This window comes from Polypterus senegalus, chromosome 17 (assembly GCF_016835505.1).
Source record: "Polypterus senegalus isolate Bchr_013 chromosome 17, ASM1683550v1, whole genome shotgun sequence".
In the NCBI taxonomy this organism is placed as follows: domain Eukaryota; kingdom Metazoa; phylum Chordata; class Cladistia; order Polypteriformes; family Polypteridae; genus Polypterus; species Polypterus senegalus.
In genome coordinates this window covers 15,869,723-15,888,960 of record NC_053170.1, presented here as the reverse complement: position 1 = coordinate 15,888,960, position 19,238 = coordinate 15,869,723, and the positions used below count along the sequence as shown (strand labels likewise).

The 19,238-nt window shown below is 43.3% G+C and overlaps 1 protein-coding gene across 3 annotated transcripts in view; it reads left to right on the top strand.

Annotated features, from left to right (window-relative positions):
- Positions 1 to 10,177, top strand: part of sp6 (Sp6 transcription factor) — a 35,513-nt gene extending 25,336 nt beyond the window's left edge. For all 3 annotated transcript variants that reach the window (XM_039740833.1, XM_039740835.1, XM_039740834.1), the window contains exon 2: positions 7,369 to 10,177. In XM_039740833.1, the coding sequence (XP_039596767.1) occupies positions 7,605 to 8,429 (825 nt within the window). In that variant the 5' untranslated portion in view covers positions 7,369 to 7,604 and the 3' untranslated portion in view covers positions 8,430 to 10,177. The remainder of the gene's footprint in view (positions 1 to 7,368) is intronic.
- The last annotated feature ends 9,061 nt before the right edge of the window (positions 10,178 to 19,238 follow it).

The following is a 19,238-nucleotide window of genomic DNA, read 5'->3' as shown; positions in this document are numbered from 1 at the left end:
ACAGTTAACAAAAGCAGCTTCGTTCTCGTGAAGTGGCCTTATTGTAATAAAGAGTGCAGCCAACTTCTCCGACTACATTAGAACGATTGGGCACTACTGCAAATTGCCTTTTTATGTTGGAAAAAACACGTTCTGTTTAATGTATGTACAACCACACCATATGAAGACTGGATGTTGTTCCTGGCCAAGTCCATTAATGGCTTCCAGGACAGCGGACATGATGGTGTGAAGCTTGGCTGAGGTTCTCCTGACCTATCGGCCAACTCCAAAGTCACAACAGGTAGCCGATATAAACTGACAAATACAAATACGCAGCATTGACCCTCTTAAAGGAAACTAAATTACAGTCTGGTCACTTTGATGTTTGTCACATCAGTGGACTTTACCATAACGGCTCGGTGATATGAATTATTATGCGTGTGAGTCGTCACTGAGCTGGTTTGGCTGCATTTCCCAACCTGATCAAAGTGTGCCATCATTTCCCAGTTTCTCTGAAATGTTGTGTACGGAGAGTCAAGAGTTGACACAAACATACACACGTTTTCCCGTCACATTTACTTTTAGAAATCACATTTCAAGCCTCCTTTTATACATACACAAGTTTTATAAATCTGAACCCAAAACTGGATGACTGAAGATAGGGAAAGGCCGCTTGGTGTAATGAATCTCAATTTCGACTCTAACATGCAGTTGACATAGTCAGTCAGAATTTGGCCTCAACATCATGAACCCATGTCAATGACATGACCTGGGAGGTGGAGGTGTGAGGCCGGGGGTCTACTTAATGCTACACGACACGTGCGCTTGAGGACGCTGCTGCTACGCAAGCGGTATACTGACTATACTTGTGCATGTTCTTCAAGTAAATTTGGAGGATTCCACCAGGTGGCAGTGTGAGAAATCATCAGGGTGACAAGACTAACATCCGGTTTCGCTGTGTTGTTTTAGTTGAGGGAAGAAAGATGTTATAGATAAAAATTATTTGTATTCTGATGCCATCGTTAATGGTATGTGAGACCTTTAAATGTATCGCATCATTTTGGCGGGGAACGTGCAACACTTGTATTGCCTTCACAAGAAATGGATGTAGAAAAGCACCATGAATAGAGTCGCATGTCGGCATTTAATTTTGATGATTTGCTTCACTGCATCAAACCATTCATCAAAGATCGAAGCATGCAGATCGATCCTGCTGGAGCTGCAAGCCTGCCGTCACATACTGATAGTAAACAACGGTGCTGATGTCGCGCATCAACACGTGACCACACACGCCACGCATATTTTTTGCTGGTACTGCAACCTGCACACGTGTCGTGTTAATTTCTGACGATGTGCTCAGGGGATGCGTCAAAAGAATGCTGGGAATGTGTGGCCGCCAAGATGCGTGTGTGTGAACTATAAACCGGCCCTAAAGGTGTGGGGGAATGTTTTCTTGGCACAAATTAGGTTTCTTAATACTAACTGACCGTCATCTATGTGCTACATGTGCTCCTAAGAATCCGTTAGCATCCCTTTGTGGATACAACCTAGCCTTTTTCACATGGATAACATGTCATGTCATAAAGTCCCCAACATCTAAAACACATTCTGTGAACGTGACTCAAGTTTAATCGAATGGCCTGCATTGTCATCAGATCTCAGGCCAACAGAGTGCCTCTCCGATGAGGTGGAAATGCAGCCTGAATGCTTAATGCTTTGATGCTATCAAGTCTTCATGGAGCAAAATCCCAGAGAAATGTCTCCAGCACCTTGTGCAATTCAAGCCATACTGGAGGGCTAAATACAGAGGACATTGAATTTGTGTGCATGTATAATAATAAATAAATAAATATAGCAGTGGTAGTACTGCTTACTTACAATAGGAAGACCAGGATTTTCACCCCAAGTGGTCCCCGTGTCTGCATGGGTTACCTTTTGGGTTCTCTGGTTTCCTCTCACAGTCCAAAGACATGCTGGTTAGATGGTAAATTGACACCTTTTTCCCCCTGGCGTGTGTTTGTATGCACTCTGCAATGCCTAGTCCAGATGTCCTTTCCTACTTGAACCCAATGATTCCTTAGGCTATAGTTGTGTAACAACCCGGCCCTGGAAAAGTGGGTTAAGAAAATGAATGGATGAATATTTACGTACTAGCCATGTCAGCCTGTGCTGTAAAAAGCCCTAGGTCCTAGAAACTATTGAAATTGTTAGAAAACGATGTCAGATAATTGAAAGGAATTACTCTGGACACCTCTCTCCTAGGAGGTTTCATTTTGCCGATGTGCTCGCTTCGCTTGTGTATTAGAAGTGGGAGGAAAAAAGTAAAAGGGATACCATTTTGCCAATGTGCTTGGCACGCTTCTGTAATAGTGGATAAGTGAGTGACTCTCTCGTCGGATGTTTCGTTTTACAGACATGCTGGCCTCGGTTGCGTTTCCTCGGAAGTGAAGCCCTTAACCCAACTCCACCTCTCACTTCCATTGCCGGAGAGACACACACACTTCCACGTGTAGACGTTTAGAATTTTATATTGTGGATAACGCAGGCCCATTCCGGAGCTACACAATTCAGATAGACTCTTTTTGTCTTCTTCTGTTTTCACCTTTAAAACAAGTTTCTTCTTCACAGTTCACCATACTACCTTACAATCCCATTATCTTTTACTTCTTTCTCCTCCCCAAGGGTGCTTTTGTCCTTCTCCTCAACTTCTGGGATAGGCAAAACCTCCACCTGACAGGGCAGCCTCCTTCTAACAGCTTCCTCTAGTGGCACCCATAGACCCCAACAGAACTATAATTCTCATACAGAGCTGTGGGCATCCAAATTGGAACTATGCCAGATGGATGCTGCCACTTGGGGGAACATACAGCTCCAGAAGGCAGTCTTTCTCTGTCCTTCTGTTACACCAGTCTCCTAATCAGGAAAAGTAGCACCCACCATTCCAGCTGGGATGCCCATGCATCTGCTCTGTCCAGCTATCATTAGGGCCTCCGGATCAGAGAAAAAGGGACCGATCCATCTAGCTGGGATGCCCATCCACTCATGTTGTTCATCCATTATGATAGTCTGCCACTCAATTAGGAAAACACCAAGATGCCATTCTTGTCTTCCATTGCATTATATAGTGCCTTTAGAAAGTATTCAGATCCCTTCATTTTCTGCACACTTTGTGTTGTACATTTTATTTTAAATAGGCAAAAACAGCAAATGTGTCCATCACTCTACACTTAATAACCCAGTTACCTCAATAAGCTGTGTCTGGATGCGGTGAAAACATGTTTTCAGAATGACCTGCAAAGGTATTAAAAAACTAGTGCATTCAATGAACCGCAAGGGACTGCTTGTTCTATAGCTGTGGAGTCAGCCCCTTGACAGTGCTGGACAGGTGGCCCCATCTCTTGAGTGATCACCCACAAAGCATATGAAAGAAGACATAAGCGTGGATATGTAAAAATAAAAGTAAATGAAAGTATAGGAATAATGCAAAGAAAGAATTAAAATAACATTAACATAAACAAGAGTAATAAAAAATGAACAAAAAAGACATAAAATAGGAATCTGAAGTAAAGACTGGTAACCATGGACATGATCAGCCTAACAGGGTGCAAAGGACATCCATAGACTACAAAATCTTTACATGTACCCGGTTAAGGGTTTACAAGACCACACAACTGGGTTACTTGCGGAACAATTGACATGTGTTAACCCAGTCTCTCTAACACGGTGGTCTCCAACTCCGGTCCTGGAGGGTCGCAGTGGCTGTAGGTTTTCATTTGATCCCTTTTCTTAATTTATGACCAGTTTTTGCTGCTAATTAACTCCTTTTCCTTTCATTTTAATTGACTTGTTTTTTAAGATTTGTTGCCCTAAATTTCTTCATCATTCCTCCGAATTGCTTCATTTCTTTCCTTAAATGGCATCCAAACAGAAATAAAATGTGAACTGAGGCAGCCAACAGAAGACCAACTAAGTGAGGGCCTCAAACTCCAATCAATTTCACTCCAACCAGTTGCTTAATTAGGTGCAAATTCTTTATGTTAATTAAACTTGTTCTTTAATTCCATGACTTGTTGCTGCTCTCATTGTGCAATGGTTTAGTTTCTCTTTTCTGTTCAAATGTTTTGTGGACATATCGGATACCTTCATCTTTCTTTATTTTCAGATATGGTATGATTAACACTGCTTGCTGGTCATGTTTCGTCTCCTTTTGTTTCTAATTGTTTGCCTAATAATTTAGGGGAAAAAAACAATTAAGGGGTCTGAGTCTTCAAGGGCAAGTCAATTTAAAATGAATTCAAAAGAAGTTAATTAGGAGCAAAAACAGGTAATTGATTAAGAAAAGGGTTAGAATGAAAACTTGCAGCCACTGTGGCCCTCCAGGACCAGAGTTGGGGACCCCTGCTCTAATGGGAGTAAGGGTATACATGACTTTTTTTTTCATTTATTTATTGATTTCAATTTTAATTAGAAGCAGATAACATTCCATACAATTAAGACAAACTTAAAATGCAAACCAACAACATTTTTCAAAATTGTTTCTGTGAATAACTTGGTTATTAAAACAAATGTAAATGCACTCCCTGACAAAACTGGGCATTTCGAACATGTACACTTTTCATGTTTTCCCCTGATTTTTATATTTAGGGAAGCCTCTCAATTCTAGAAAGAGACCTGGGAAGAGAACCACCTCTTACGCTACAACAACTATAAAAGCCTGCATCTCCCTTCCTCAGTCATGTTGAAGCAAATCCTGCCGACTACGCCACTGTGATGAAAAGACAGGAGAGAGAGAGAGAAAGGTTTGGGGAATCCACCCGGTAAAAATGGCAGGCAACAACAAAACAATTATGATGAGTCCCAAAAAGACTAACTGAAGAAGGAAGGTGCAGGCTTTTATAGTTGTGGTAAAGGAAGTGGTGAGTCTGTGTGAGAAATGGAGGACGTGAGGTCAGTAGGAGGGCAGAAGTTGGTGGTGGTTTACATGGGTTTCCCTTATGTGGGTCAGAAGTGCACTTTATCAACCCTCGAGCTGACATCTTACCCACCGTTAAGCCCTTTGACTGCCTTCCATGCACACTTGTGAGGCAATTCCTACATTGTTAAAGATTATATATGTTAACTAAAAATTCCATAGTGTCATCTTTCTTTAGAGGTGACCAGTTCATGGATTATGTTCTTGTCCAGATCATTTATGCAAGTTTAATTAGAGCAGGGGTCCCTGCATTAACCCCGAGTGTGCAGAAACTGAGGGCACTATACGGTATATATGTATATAGCAGATGTCCCCAACTCCGGTCCTGGAGGGTCCCAGTGGCTGCAGGTTTTCATTCTAACCCTTTTCTTAATTAGTGCTAATTAACTTCTTTTGAATTCATTTTAATTGACTTGTTTTTTTATGATTTGATTCTCTGAATTGCTTCATTTCTTTCCCTAAATGGCACCCAAACAGAAATAAAATGTGAAGTGAGGGAGCCAACAGAAGACCAACTAAGTCAAAGCTTCATACTCAAACCAATTTCATTCCAACCAGTTGCTTAATTAGGCGCTAATTCTTGTTGTTAATTAAACCTGTTATTTAATTCCATGGCTTGTTGCTGCACTCATTGTGCGTTAGCAGACATTCCCGAAATGATTGATTTTCTCTTTCTAAGAGTTCTGTTAAAATGTGGGGACCCTGAGCAGATTGACATTCCTGAGACTTTCACCTTTCTTTATTTTCAGATATTGTATGATGGACACCAGTTAACTGGTCTCGGTTTATATCTCATTGTTGTCAATCAGTTGTCCAACCCGCTATATCCTAACACAGTGTCACGGGGGTCTGCTGGAGCCAATCCCAGGCACGATCAAATCCTCGGGCAGGCTGCCAGCCCACACACACACACCAAGCATGATTTAGGATCGCCAATGCACCTAACCTACATGTCTTTGGACTGTGGGAGGAAACCGGAGCACCAGGAGGAAACCCACGCAGACACGGGGAGAACATGCAAACTCCACGCAGGGAGGGACCAGGTCTCCTAACTGCGTGGCAGCAGTGCTACCCACTGCGCCACCGTGCCACCCTGTATCTCATTATTGCTTGGCAGCTAATTAAGGAAAAAGAAACAAATAAGCAGTCTGAGTCTTCAAGAGCAAGTCAATTAAAATGAATTCAAAAAAAGTTCATTAGGAGCAAAAATGGGTCACTTAATTAAGAAAAGGGTGAGATTGAAAACCTGCAGCCACTTGGGCCCTCCAGGACCAGAGCTGGGGACCCCTGCTATATACTGTATAACTGTCTTTTCATATGTGAATTGCAGACTGTGCTACCTGATGGTGATGCTGCCTTGATACATATACTAATAAAGGAGAGCATGCCGATGGTGGGCTGCGGTTTCCATGCCAGTCCCCTGGCTGGTTTCGGTCAGGTGCACCCTAGGAGCCTGCGACGCCCTTTCTGTAACTCTGGCTTTCCGGCTGCACCTTTTCCAGATGATCTCAAACCCGCTGCTTTGAGGATCAACAGAGAACCGTCTGGGCTTGCCTTCAATATTTTGATGAAAAGCATCAAACGCACCATGAGTTTTACGCGCTGAACTTTGTAGTCTGAGTTTTGATGTTCCATACGGTGTGGTTAAAAAGAAAATAATAAAAAAAAAAAAGAAAGAAAAAGAAAAACACACCTCCTGTGTAGGGGATGCAGCCAGTCTCCGGCAGTCAACGAGCCTTTGAAAAGTAAATACACCTCAATGCCTACGCCGCCACAGCTGTAATTACACAATGATTCTGTAGTCTGAAGTCTGCCCCCCTAACACCCTCCATTCCACCTCCACTCCCTCTTTGTTTCCTTATGCTGAATTCGGCACTGCTGGAGTCTCTGGCAGGATTGATGCCTTCATTCAGCAGACTCGGTGCCCTCACTAAGGTTGGCATTTAGGTTTCTGCACCCGAACGCTACCCGGGTACGATGATTCACTGTCTTCTTGTCCTCACCCAAGGCACTGAAAGAAGTCGAGAATTTCTAGGAGCTGCGTTTTCTTTTCTTTTTTTTTTATTATTATTTCTTGGCAGAAGGGGTGGCAATAGCTGCAGGAGAAGACGGGGCCCTGCCTCTGGAAGTGCAAGTAAATCACCCGCCAAGTCGTGGCGCAGAAAACAGGTTCTCCCGTCTACCAGCCTGCATGCTGAACCACAAAGACAGACAAATAAAAATTGGCCAGCAGCCATACCACCTTGTGCGCTGATCTCACAGGAGCTAAGCTGGGTTGGGCAGGACGCAGCCAAAGGAGCACCAGACGAGTCTTTGGTTCCTTTAGCTTTGTGAATGCTTGGCAGGGTGAAAGCCAAAACTTGAGGCTTCCTAATTTTCATTTTTTTCCTCTCTGTCTTCTCTTTCTGTCTTAACAGGATGCTGCCACGTGGAATCGGTCTTCCCTGCAGTGAGAGCAGCTGTGTGTCATGTCCGCAGTGACAGTGCTGTTTCGTGGGCCATAATCTTCTCTTCGTCATTGCCCTATTTCTGTCTAGCCATGTTATGAGCCTAAGGACATCTCCACCCATAAAGCTTTGCCCAGAGTAGCCAGTCTTTCCGAGCAGGACAGGTTATTACCACGTTTAAGAGCTCTTTGCCAAGAATCTTGAAAATGGCCCACCCGTACGAGCCTTGGTTCAGACCGACCCATCCCAGCAGCAGTAATGAAGATTTAAGTGTCCCCTCTTGGTGGGATATCCACCCCGGCACCACCAGTTGGATGGACCTTCAGAACACCCAGGGCAACCTGCAGGCCCCAACACAAACTGGCTCCCTGCAGTCCACACTTGGCAGCTACACCACAGAACACCAGCTTTGTGGACCCCCTACCCACCTGGCCCCCAACCCTCAGCACCTCTTTGCTCAAGACGGTTTCAAGCCGCTGGATACAAGCCTCCCAGAGCCGCACCCCCTTGAAGAACCCATGGACAGTGGCAACCGGCCGAAAAGCCACCGCCGATCAGTGCCAAGGAGCTCGGGCCAGGCGGTGTGCCGCTGCCCCAACTGCGTCGAGGCCGAACGCATGGGACCCTGCGCTGATAGCACCAAGAAGAAGCATCTCCACAATTGCCACATACCGGGCTGTGGGAAAGCCTATGCCAAGACGTCACACTTGAAGGCGCACCTGCGGTGGCACAGCGGCGACAGACCCTTTGTCTGCAACTGGCTCTTCTGCGGCAAGCGCTTCACCCGCTCGGATGAGCTCCAGCGCCACTTGCAGACGCATACGGGCACCAAGAAATTCACCTGCACGGTCTGCAATAGGGTCTTCATGAGGAACGACCACCTGTCCAAGCACATGAGGACCCATCACGAGGCCTCCAGAGATGAAGGAGAGGCCATCAACAAGTGCTTCGAGCAGAACCCCGAGGCCCCCTTGAAACCCAAAAGAGAACCCGACGCCGGCTCCTCCGCCGGAAGCAGCCAGACCAATTGAAGGGGTGGGACAAGGAGGCTCTGCAGACGTGTGCCCCTTAACCACGGAAGACTTCATTTAGAAAAAGGCGCTTTATCAGTTAGTCTAGTGCAGCTCCATAGAGCAACAGAAGGGAAAACTGGACGAGGAAGTCACGTAGAGTAGAGCTGAACGTAGCCTTTAAATTAATTTTGTCCATTTTGTTGGTCTTTGTTTTTTTTTTTCTCCATGCCAAAGGCACTTATAGATCTTCAAGGAAAAGGGAATCTTCACTTAATTGTGGAATTCTCATACCCAAGTGACACGGTGATCCTCGGGTGACTTTCACTGGCAATCTGACCCTTTGTGTCTCCCCACCAAGCCCTTCGATCCATGAAGAAGATGCTGTCGGATGGCCCAACAAGAAGTCCCCCAGGGCTGTGCTGCACGTCTACTGTCCTCATCCTGTGTTCGCTCCAAAGATGAGACACATTATCATTTCTATGAACTGTATCTCCTCGGCACACCATCCGTTCATTTTCTACGCTGATCATCCAGTTCAGTATCGCCGAGGGGCTGGTGCTGTTGCACAAGAACATCGTGGTGACCTCTGCTCTGTACAAACTCATTCATTCTTTATCACACAAACCTATTAAATGGAAGAAATTAATACTTTGAAAAGTTAAAATGCATTCAGGCCCTGTGAAGTTCAACAGTCCCAGCAATGCAGCCTGTGTTATGATTGCTGTGTATTTTTTTAATAACCTCTAGAGGGCGTGTGGAAAAAGTGCAGTATTTGCTCCACCCAGTAGGCGGGGTTTATGATAATTGTGCTCAGTTATGATAAAGTCTCACAGGCTGTTGGTTTATTCCTTTATCAGTCGCCCCCTTTCAATAAGGTGGGGAATTTGTTTTACTTCTTTTTTTTTTTTTTTTTTAGGGGGGTGGGGGGTACAGCCCTAACTGCACCACTACAATACACATAACTTATTATCCACTCGTCCATCAATTTTACTGTTCTTTTGTGGTGGGCCAACCTGTAGACTCACACTTTGATCCATCCATCCATTTTTAAAGCTGACCCTAGTTGCACCATTAAAATATATATAACTTAGTGTTTGATTATCATTCAGTTTTATTTAATATTACTTGGGTTGAAACTTCAAAGGCACACCTCTAGATCCAAGCATCCATTTTTTGTACCTTGAGAATGGTGGGTACACTACTAAAATTCACATTTAAAGATCTAATTCATATTCAAGTTCAAATTTATTGTAGCATTTCCTTCCATTTTTCCAGACCACCTCTTTTATTTAGGTGCGATGAACCTGCCAAGCCACTCCCTGTTATGAATGAATGCACAAAAAAATGGTGAAAAGGTGTGTAGGCCCCCCAAAAGACAAATACAACAGGTCAGGGCTTTCCCTCGTCTGCCTAGAAATAGACAGCATAACCCCAAACTCTACTGGCTGGCTTTAGCCTACATGGACCTAAAAGTGTTATGAAGTTTGGGTGTCCTGAGTGCAAAATGTCCCAAAACTCACTCCAGAAATGCCCACTAGCGGGGGAAACCCTCTAGCTATTATCGAAAAGGGCAAGTCTAGAATCTTTTTTAATATACTTTTTTTTTTTAAAAAAAAAAGCTAAATAAAATAAGGCTCAGAGGAGCACAAAAAAAAGCAAAGGAGCAGCCTAAAATAGACAACCCTGTAACAAACAAATGTCCCAATACACAAATCTTAAAAGAATAGTAAAAAAAAAAAAGCAAAACGTCGATATCTAGAACAACACATCATAAGCAAAGAAATCAGCACTAAAATTCACCAGAAACCATGAGCTCCTTCAATGAATTGTAAGGGACTGCTTGTTTTCTCAATGAACCGCAAGGGACTGTTTGTTTTCTCAGCCTTTATAGAATTGATGACAGTCCCTTGACGGTAGTGGACAGGTGGCCAGGAAACCATCTACAAAACACACAAAAAATATGAAAGTACACACAAAGTAAAGAAATAACAAAGGAATCAAAAATTAATTAAAAAGACATTAAAAGGGAATTTGAACCCCAACCAATGTGTGTGAAGTAAAGTCTGGTGGCTGTGGACATGCACAGCCTAACAGGGTGCAAAGGGCATTCACAGACTACAACATCTTTAAGTTTAACCCAGTTAAGGGTTACATGACCCCACACCCGGGTTACCCACAGAGCAATCTACAGGTGTTTGTTAGCCTGGTCTGTCAGACCGGAATTAGGGAATGAATGACATTTTTGGGAATGCATTTCTGTGAATAACCAGGATATAAAAAAGCACGTGAATGCACTCTGTGACTCAACTGAGAATCTCCAACATGAACTCTTTTCATGTTTTCCCCAGGTTTCTATATTTAGGGAAGTCTCTTTTTATGCATTCAGATGAATTTCTTGTAGTAAATGCAGTTAAGGGTCCCAAAAAGAAATGGAGCAAGCACTCCAGTTCCTCTATGTAGGTGTCCCGTCTACTTGATGTGGCACATTAAGAATTGCTCGGAGCTGTTTTCTGGATCCATCCAGGTTGTCTTCAGGGCAAGGGCACTCCAGTAATTTGTGTAGCTGGTAGAACATCTCAGGAGGACTTCCTGATTTGCTGACATGAGGACCAAGAAAAAACAGCACTTCCATCTTGAGGCCAGATCCTCTGCAGTCTTTGCTGGATATCATGGCATTGGTGTGGCAACTGTGACAATGTGTGTGCATCCAGATCATCTATGACCCCGACTACAACAAGCACTCTAGAAGATGGATGGATAGATGTAGGTGAAGGCTAAAAATGTGGAAATATCAACAGGGCCTTGATGCAAAATGGGACACTAGAGCGGCATGTATGTGCATTGGCATTGACTGGAGGGGTGGGTCACCATTTTTGGGCCAGCTAACTCATTAGGCATTGATGATTTGGTGGGAAGCTGTCATTCTTGTCATCCAGCCAAATGTGTGCTCATTCATATATATGTGAGTGTGTGTGTGTGACTGATTGTGTGTATATATGCATAAATGTATATAATGTATATACATGTATACATACTTTATATGTATATGTTTATATATATATATAAATACAAACAAAATGTATACAGTGCACACAAATGTACAAGTATACCATATATGCAATAATAAACGTTACACTATGCTGTATATCCATTCATCCATCTATTATCCAACCCGCTATATCCTAACTACAGGGTCACGGGGGTCCGCTGGAGCCAATCCCAGCCAACACAGGGCGCCAGCCCACCGCATGGCGCACACACACACACACCCACACACCAAGCACACATTAGGGACAATTTAGATTCGCCATTGCACCTAACCTGCATGTCTTTGGACAGTGGGGGGAAACCCACGCAGACACGGGGAGAACATGGAAACTCCACGCAGGGAGAACCCAGGTTTTATGCTGTATATGTATATATGTATTATATACTGTATGTATGTATATATATATATATATATAATATATATACACACATACATAAAACTACATAGGAAAAGACATTAAGCTACATGTGTCAGCTGACTTGATGAAGACTATAGCACCAAACCCTTTTCTGTTTTTTAATGTGCCAATAATATTTACTTTCACTTCTTTTTACTTTTGCAGATGCACATGATGCCACATATTTCCTACTACATTTACTAGTCATTGGACCAGATCATTAACATTTCAGTGCACCATCTATTGGAATTTATTTTGTAATGTGTGTAGTAATACAATGCATTGCATTTTTCATTCCAACCGATGGCACACCACAAACATTTGTAGTAACACAAAGCTTTATTTCAACTGTTTGTGATGAGCCATCTGTTGGAATGACAACTGCAGTGCATATGCCTCTGTTACAGGCCATTTGGTATGGTATTCTTAAAAGCAGTGTTAATGTTTGCAATGTGCCATCTGTTAGAAGGACAAATGCAATACATTTTATTCCTACATAAAGTATGTTTGGGATGTGGCATGTGCTGGAATGACAGAGCAATTGCTACCAGATAGACACACAGACACTTATCCTTTTATTAAGGTGGATATAAGAGTGGCACAGCCTCGTAGCTCTAGTGATTCGTGTTCAAGTCCCAGGCTAATCCAGCTCCAGTTTGCATGTTCTGTCTTTTCTTTGTAGATTTTCTTCATTGATTTTATTTCCCTTCCACATTCCACACTAAATGAATTGTCCCTGAGTTTGTGTGGTCGTACCCTACAGTGGATCAAGGTCTCAGGCTTCCTTTGTGTGAGCAACGTAAACGTGGGTTCAGACAGCGACTGGATCACATAATATAACTGAACATATTTTAGGTCCACTTGCAAGCAGTGTTAAAGCAGTCCAGATATCTTCAAGTGTGAGGCCGGGGCCAGTCTTGGAGGAGACACAAGTCCCTGATACTCGACCAGTTCAGAGTTACCAGTTCACTTAACCTGCGCTTGTCTGGCGTGTGAGAGGAAAACAGAGAACCTGGAGAAAACCAAGACAGACATAGCAGGGGATGCCATCACCACACAGACACCGACTGGGAATCAGGCACACGTTGCACGGACTTTGACACACTTTGTCGCACTGCCACCTCATAGTAACTTTATTTTCTGACACCTTCTCTGTGACACCTGCTTTTCCTAACAGGAATGCTTTTTTCATGAAATCCTTTTCCTGGTGCAGCATTTTCCAGCGTGAAGAGAGACCAACATTGGCCCCCAGAAAGGAGCCAGTCCTGACCCGTGTGCAGTCCATGGCAGGGCGTCCTCATTCACACATCCAAATGAGAATTTCCAATTCACTAAGCGTTCAGGGATGTGCTGGAAAACTGTAGGGGAAACCTCCTGGTGATATCAGCTAGGGCGGACAGACCCCTGGAAGCGTTAGGCAGCGATGCCAACCACCGTGCCATTTGCTAACGTTAGCTGGGCCGATTTCCTAGGGCACATCTCAGGGTGTGAACGGTGGCATGACAGTTTAAAAAAATGCGAGGAACATTGCGCAGAATCACACGGCTGCCCTGCTCACCTTAAAATGTGTGAAGTACTGTATGCTGTAATTTAAAGATATTATGAAGCCAAAGTGGTTTACGAGTTTTAAATATATTTGGAGAAAAGCTGTATGTTAAATTATGATCATAGTGTATTTAAAATCTTAGTGTAAATAGTGCTTGTAGCTGACTCTTTTTTAACTTTAAAGAATGAAATTATGAAACTGTTGCCTCCTGAGGGAGTCAGAACATTGTATATTTTTTATTATTATTATTATTATTGAAAAAGCAGTGAGAATGATTTGAATTTCTCAATCCACGGGCGTCAGGGTTAAAGCCGAATGTAACTGAGTGTAAAGCCGTCTGATTAATCCTGACGCTCAACAAAACTCCACACGCCCAAAAAAAAAAAATAAAAAACGGGAAAATGACAAAGGAGAGCTTCACCACCTCAGCAGTCAGGGGCCTACCGGGGCCTCCCTCCATGTCGCCACCCCAGCAGGCAGCGGACTCACATGAGAAATGCCGGGAGGGAATTGGAACCTTAATCCCGCTGCTGTCCCAATGCCGAAATCCTCTGTGTGGGAGGTTAGCGTTGCCTAATCCGCTCCACGTCAGAGCCATGGATTGTGCGCTTTTAAGCTTTAAGCAAGCCGGTCAGCCATTGCGCACAGAGGTTTGGAGGGGCTAGAAAAACACCACGGATAAATGTTCATGTTTCTGACTCATTTTTGGGTTTTTTTTTTTCTGTTCTGACTGTGTTAACACTGAGAAAGACGCCAAAAGCAAATGTTTCAACTTTTTGAAATAAATCACTTTTGATTTTTATCTTTTTTTAATTCTACGAGTTGAGTCGTGTCATTTTTGAGCTTCTCGCTGCTTATTCATCATCGGCATCCACAGAATGAATGAATTTCCCAGCTATTTCCTGCATGTCACTTAACATTTTTAGATTTCGGGTCTTCTTTACTTCCTATACACTCAGAGAGTTGCCAATGGCCATTTAATGGCTCTTTTCAAATGTAAATGTTTAACTGTTTGTTAAACACTGTGATGTTAAAGTGTAGCCCCTCAGGGTCAGTGCTGGGACCCCTGCTCTAATTAAACACATATACACGATCTGGACAAGAGCATAACCAAAGAGCTGGTCAACCCTGAAGATGACAGTAGAGCTGGGACCCCTGCTCTAATTAACACACATATGATCTGGACAAGTTGTTAATCAATGAACTGGTCAACTCTGCAGATGACAGCAGATCTGGGACATCCCCCCCACCGACACCCACCATTAACACACATACATGATCTGGACAAGAACATAACCAAAGAGCTGGTCAGCTCTGAAAATGACACCAGAGCTGGGACCCCTGCCCTAATTAACACACATATGATCTGGACAAGATGTTAACCAATGAGCTGGTCAACTCTGAAGATGACAGCAGAGCTGGGACATTCCCCCAAATTTAACACACACATGATCTGGACAAGAACATAACCAATGAACATCAGCTCTGAAAATGACACCAGAGCTGGGACCCCTGCCATAATTAACACACATACATGATCTGGACAAGATGTTAATCAATGAGCTGGTCAACTCTGAAGAGTACACCAGACTATGTGGAAGAGCAGATAACAGAGAACTGGCCAAATTATTACTGGACGACTTTGACAGCTTTGCCAACTTGGTGCAGACCATGACAGATTAAATTTAATACATGGTGGATTTAGAAAGTATTGAGACCCCTTCACTCCCTGCCTACTTTAATGTGTTGTACGTTTCATTTTTAAATGGATACATTTGCCATTTTTGCCCATCAATCTACACTCAATAACCAGGGCATCTTAACAGCATTATAGGCCCCCGGGAAAGCAGTGCACTGGGACTCCTACCCGTACAACCACTCAGTAAGTCACAATATACGTAGATTAGCATGGGGCTCCCCGGACAACTGCCCAGCGTGCCCAGCGTGCCCAAGCGTTAAGACAGTCTTGTCAATAACTCATAATGACAAAGCAAACACATGTTATCAGAAGAGTTTACAAATATATTATAAATCCCTAACTGAAGTATCTCCTGCATAGAAGCACTCAGAGCGTGAGGGAAAGGGAAGGTCTACAGGATGGTAGTGGGACCAGCTATGTTATATGGGCTGGAGACGGTGGCACCGACCAGAAAGCAGGAGACAGAGCTGGAGTTAAAGATGCTACGATTTGCACTGGGTGTGACGAGGATGGTCAGGATTAGAAATGAGGACATTAGAGGGTCCGCTTAAGTTGGATGGTTGAGAGACAAAGTCAGAGAGATTGCATTGGTTTGGACATGTGCAGAGGAGAGATGCTGGGTATATTGGGAAAAGGATGCTAAGGATAGAGCTGCCAGGGAAGAGGAGAAGAGGAAGGCCTAAGAGAAGGTTTATGGATGTGGTGAGAGAGGACATGCAGGTGATGGGTGTAACAGAACAAGATGAAGAGGACAAAAGGATATGGAACAAGATGATCCGCTGTGGTGATCCGTAATGAGAGCAGAAGAAAGAGGTACTCAGAGCCTTTGCTGTGACACTCCAGATTGTGTTCAAGTCCACACCATTTAAAGATAGTGCCTTTCACAATGAGCACCACCCGTAAGCCCTTCTTATACTGGTAAAGTTACTGACATAACTGTAAAGGATGAGCAGTGACAGGACTTGACCAGGTTTACATACTGAGTCACTCAGTGTATTGGAACCACAAATGTGTAATTGTATATAGCGCCTTTCACAGTGAAGACATTCCCCACAGTGCTTCTTGTGTTTAATTGCTTACCTGTTGTTAACAAATGAGCACTGACTGGAGTCCTTTAGGGTCATATAGTGAGTGAATGGTGGGCATTGCAACAGCATGACTGTCATTTTGTATAGCGCCTCTTTTAACGAACACCACCCTTAAGCATTTTTCATAATTGGTACAGATATTTTCATAATTCTAAAGGATGAACAGTGGCAGGACTCAACCAGGTTTACATAGCAAGTCAGTGACTGGTATTGAAACAGCAAGCTTCTAATTTAATATAGTGCCTTTCACTTTCAATTTGATCGACTTATATCACATGGTGACCACTTGATGATAAAAGGACCCCTTCAAGGCCAAACAACAAGTCAGAAGCAGAGACTAAGTTATCAACTTATGATTTCATAAGGCAAAGAAACCCCCCTAAGCACTGTGTGTGGAAAAAGTATCTGATTCCTTCTAAATACGGCAGTAGCAGGTAAAATTGTTGATTTGGAGTTACACCATAGGTTAGTGGAAGGGACTGAGTTTTCTTTTTACTTTTTATAGTGCCTTTCATGTTGAAAAGGTAAACTCCACCACTTTACATGTACTGTAGCATGTCATTTCCGCAGAATAAACATCATCACTGATAGAGATCAGTCCCATAACCACTGAATCTTACTGTATATAATGCCTTTCAAATTAAAGCAGATCCTAAGCACTTTCCATGAACTGTTACAATTGGTTCTCCGTTACCAGAGGACAAACCACATGATAGGAGGGATGCAGATTCAAGGGTTGGGGTACCAGCCCAGTAAACCCCGCTGTAGAAGGACCAAACTAAAGAGGTTTTAACAAAATGTAATGGTTGCTGTCATATTCTCTTTCACTTTGTCTGTCTCAAGAGGGTCCTACAATGAACTTTTGCTTCTGGTTAGCGGAATGAATAAATAGCACGCATCCCAGTAGGGGCGGGGCTCCCAGAACCCTTCAGTGGGCGTGGATCCTTTGGTGTATGCGGAGGTTAAGGAGCAGGTGGTTTGCAACTCTGCCCCCTCTTGTCCCAGAGTGGAATTGCTTACCTCAGCAGATCCTTAAAGATGTCCCCTTAGCCCATGTTTATGACATGTCACTGTCATGTAGTGCAGGCATGTCAAACTCACTACCATTGGTGAGCCACTTTAACCACCATACGAGCGTCAGCGGGCTGCACTGTAATAAATACTATTATACTATTATACAAAGTTACTGTAGTTTTCTTTCCAATACTGAAAACTTTAAAAAATGTAACACTTAAAGTTTAAAGTTTAAAGAAAGGCCATTTATTTCCATACACTTTCCGTACAACAGCGTACAATTAGAGTCTTAGCCTCTTAGCTAGGTCCTTATATTATTATATTATGTTCATTGCTTATATAGGAGTCTTACAGTGTGAGATCTATTTCTTTTGTCCCGACACTTGGCATCTCTTGTTATTAACCAGTTTGTCAATATCAGGCTTGAAATCTTGTGCAACTGCAACTTTTATGAGGGATGAAAAGTGCTCGGCAGTAAGTCTTGAGCGATGTGAGGTTTTGGTAGCTTTCATTAACGAAAACAATTGCTCACAAAGGTAAGTGCTTCCGAACATAGACAATACTGTCGATACCAACTTGCGGATCTGCACATACGAGGGTGGCAGGTAAGCATACAAGCCTGGCACACCAACTTTGTTGTATTTTGCCTTCAGAATAGAATCTGACTGCAGTTTAATCAATTCCGTTTGGATATTATCAGGTGAATTCTCAACGTTGTAAGAGAACAGCGCAAAGAAATCACGAAAACGCTCACTGAATTCATTGCTCAGTAATTCAAGTTGAAAAACAAATCCTTCAAAAATCTAATTTTACCTTACGAAGTTTACTTCATAGTTTATACTGTAAAATAAGCCGATATGCAAAAAGCCACCTGACCTACACTAATTTTAAAAACTCAAAATCACAAAAATATGCTAATAAACAACTCACCAACTTCTGGCATCCACTTCAGATTTTCAGCTGTAGTCTGCACTAACTGTTCGTTACAATACTAGCACAAAATTACATAAAACTAGAGCAAAAAATGTGAAAATATGCGGTCAGTTCTGCCCAGTGGCCAGTCTCAGCAGCCCAGCCAGTAGTGTAGCCTAGCAGGGGCAGCTCTAGGCTCGTGGCGGCCCTGGGCACAGAAAGAATCAGTGGCCCCTTTGCCCGCCAATGTCAATATGGTATCTTATGCATGGTGGATGGCCACGACCGTTACGGACACTGCATAGTCGCCTCGTTCTCATGACACGCTTCTATATGCGTGTGTCTGTAACTTGAAAACCAAGTAGCGGCCCATGATATTCTCATTACGGCAGAATGTTATAATACTACATATAGCTTACTGCTCCGACTCGAGTGACATTAGTAAATACAGCGTACTAATTAACAAGAAACAGAATGTTTTTTGGCTACATTGCCGTCAGCGGTGTCATTATTTTCTGTTTCTGTTTTATATTCAATATATATTGGCTTGGCGGCCCTGTACAGGTGCACAGTTTGCACATGCCTAAAGCCGCCTCTGCTGCAGATAGCACTTCAGTTGTGACATTGCAGCTCATTAACTTTGGTCAAGGCTCATGGCTATACTAGCAGATGATGTTTCCAGTACCGTAATGCCAAGGGAAAACGCGCTTTTGTCAGAAGGCAGAAGTAAGAAAAGTCAATAAGTAACGCCGAAGATGCAGAATGATTCAATCACAAACGATAGTAATCATTTTGTACAAGTTCAGTGCTAAATCTGTCATGCGGGTCGCACAGATTTCTGTTGCGGGCCGCATGCAGCCTGGGGGCCGCGTGTTTGACATGCCTAATGTAGTGAGCCTGGTGATCTTATATATTGCCCTTTGTAGTGAGAACCCCCTAAGCACCTAAGCATAGTACATCTATGTCCTTAATACTGTAAAGTTGCCCCTGACAAGAGAAGTGAACTCCAAGGGGATACACAGAGAGTCAGTAGAAATGATTTTATGCTTAGGCCATCTTCAGTGCCACTCAGGGTCCTTACAGTGTTTCCATGTCAGGGTGACGGGCTCAGGGTCACATGGC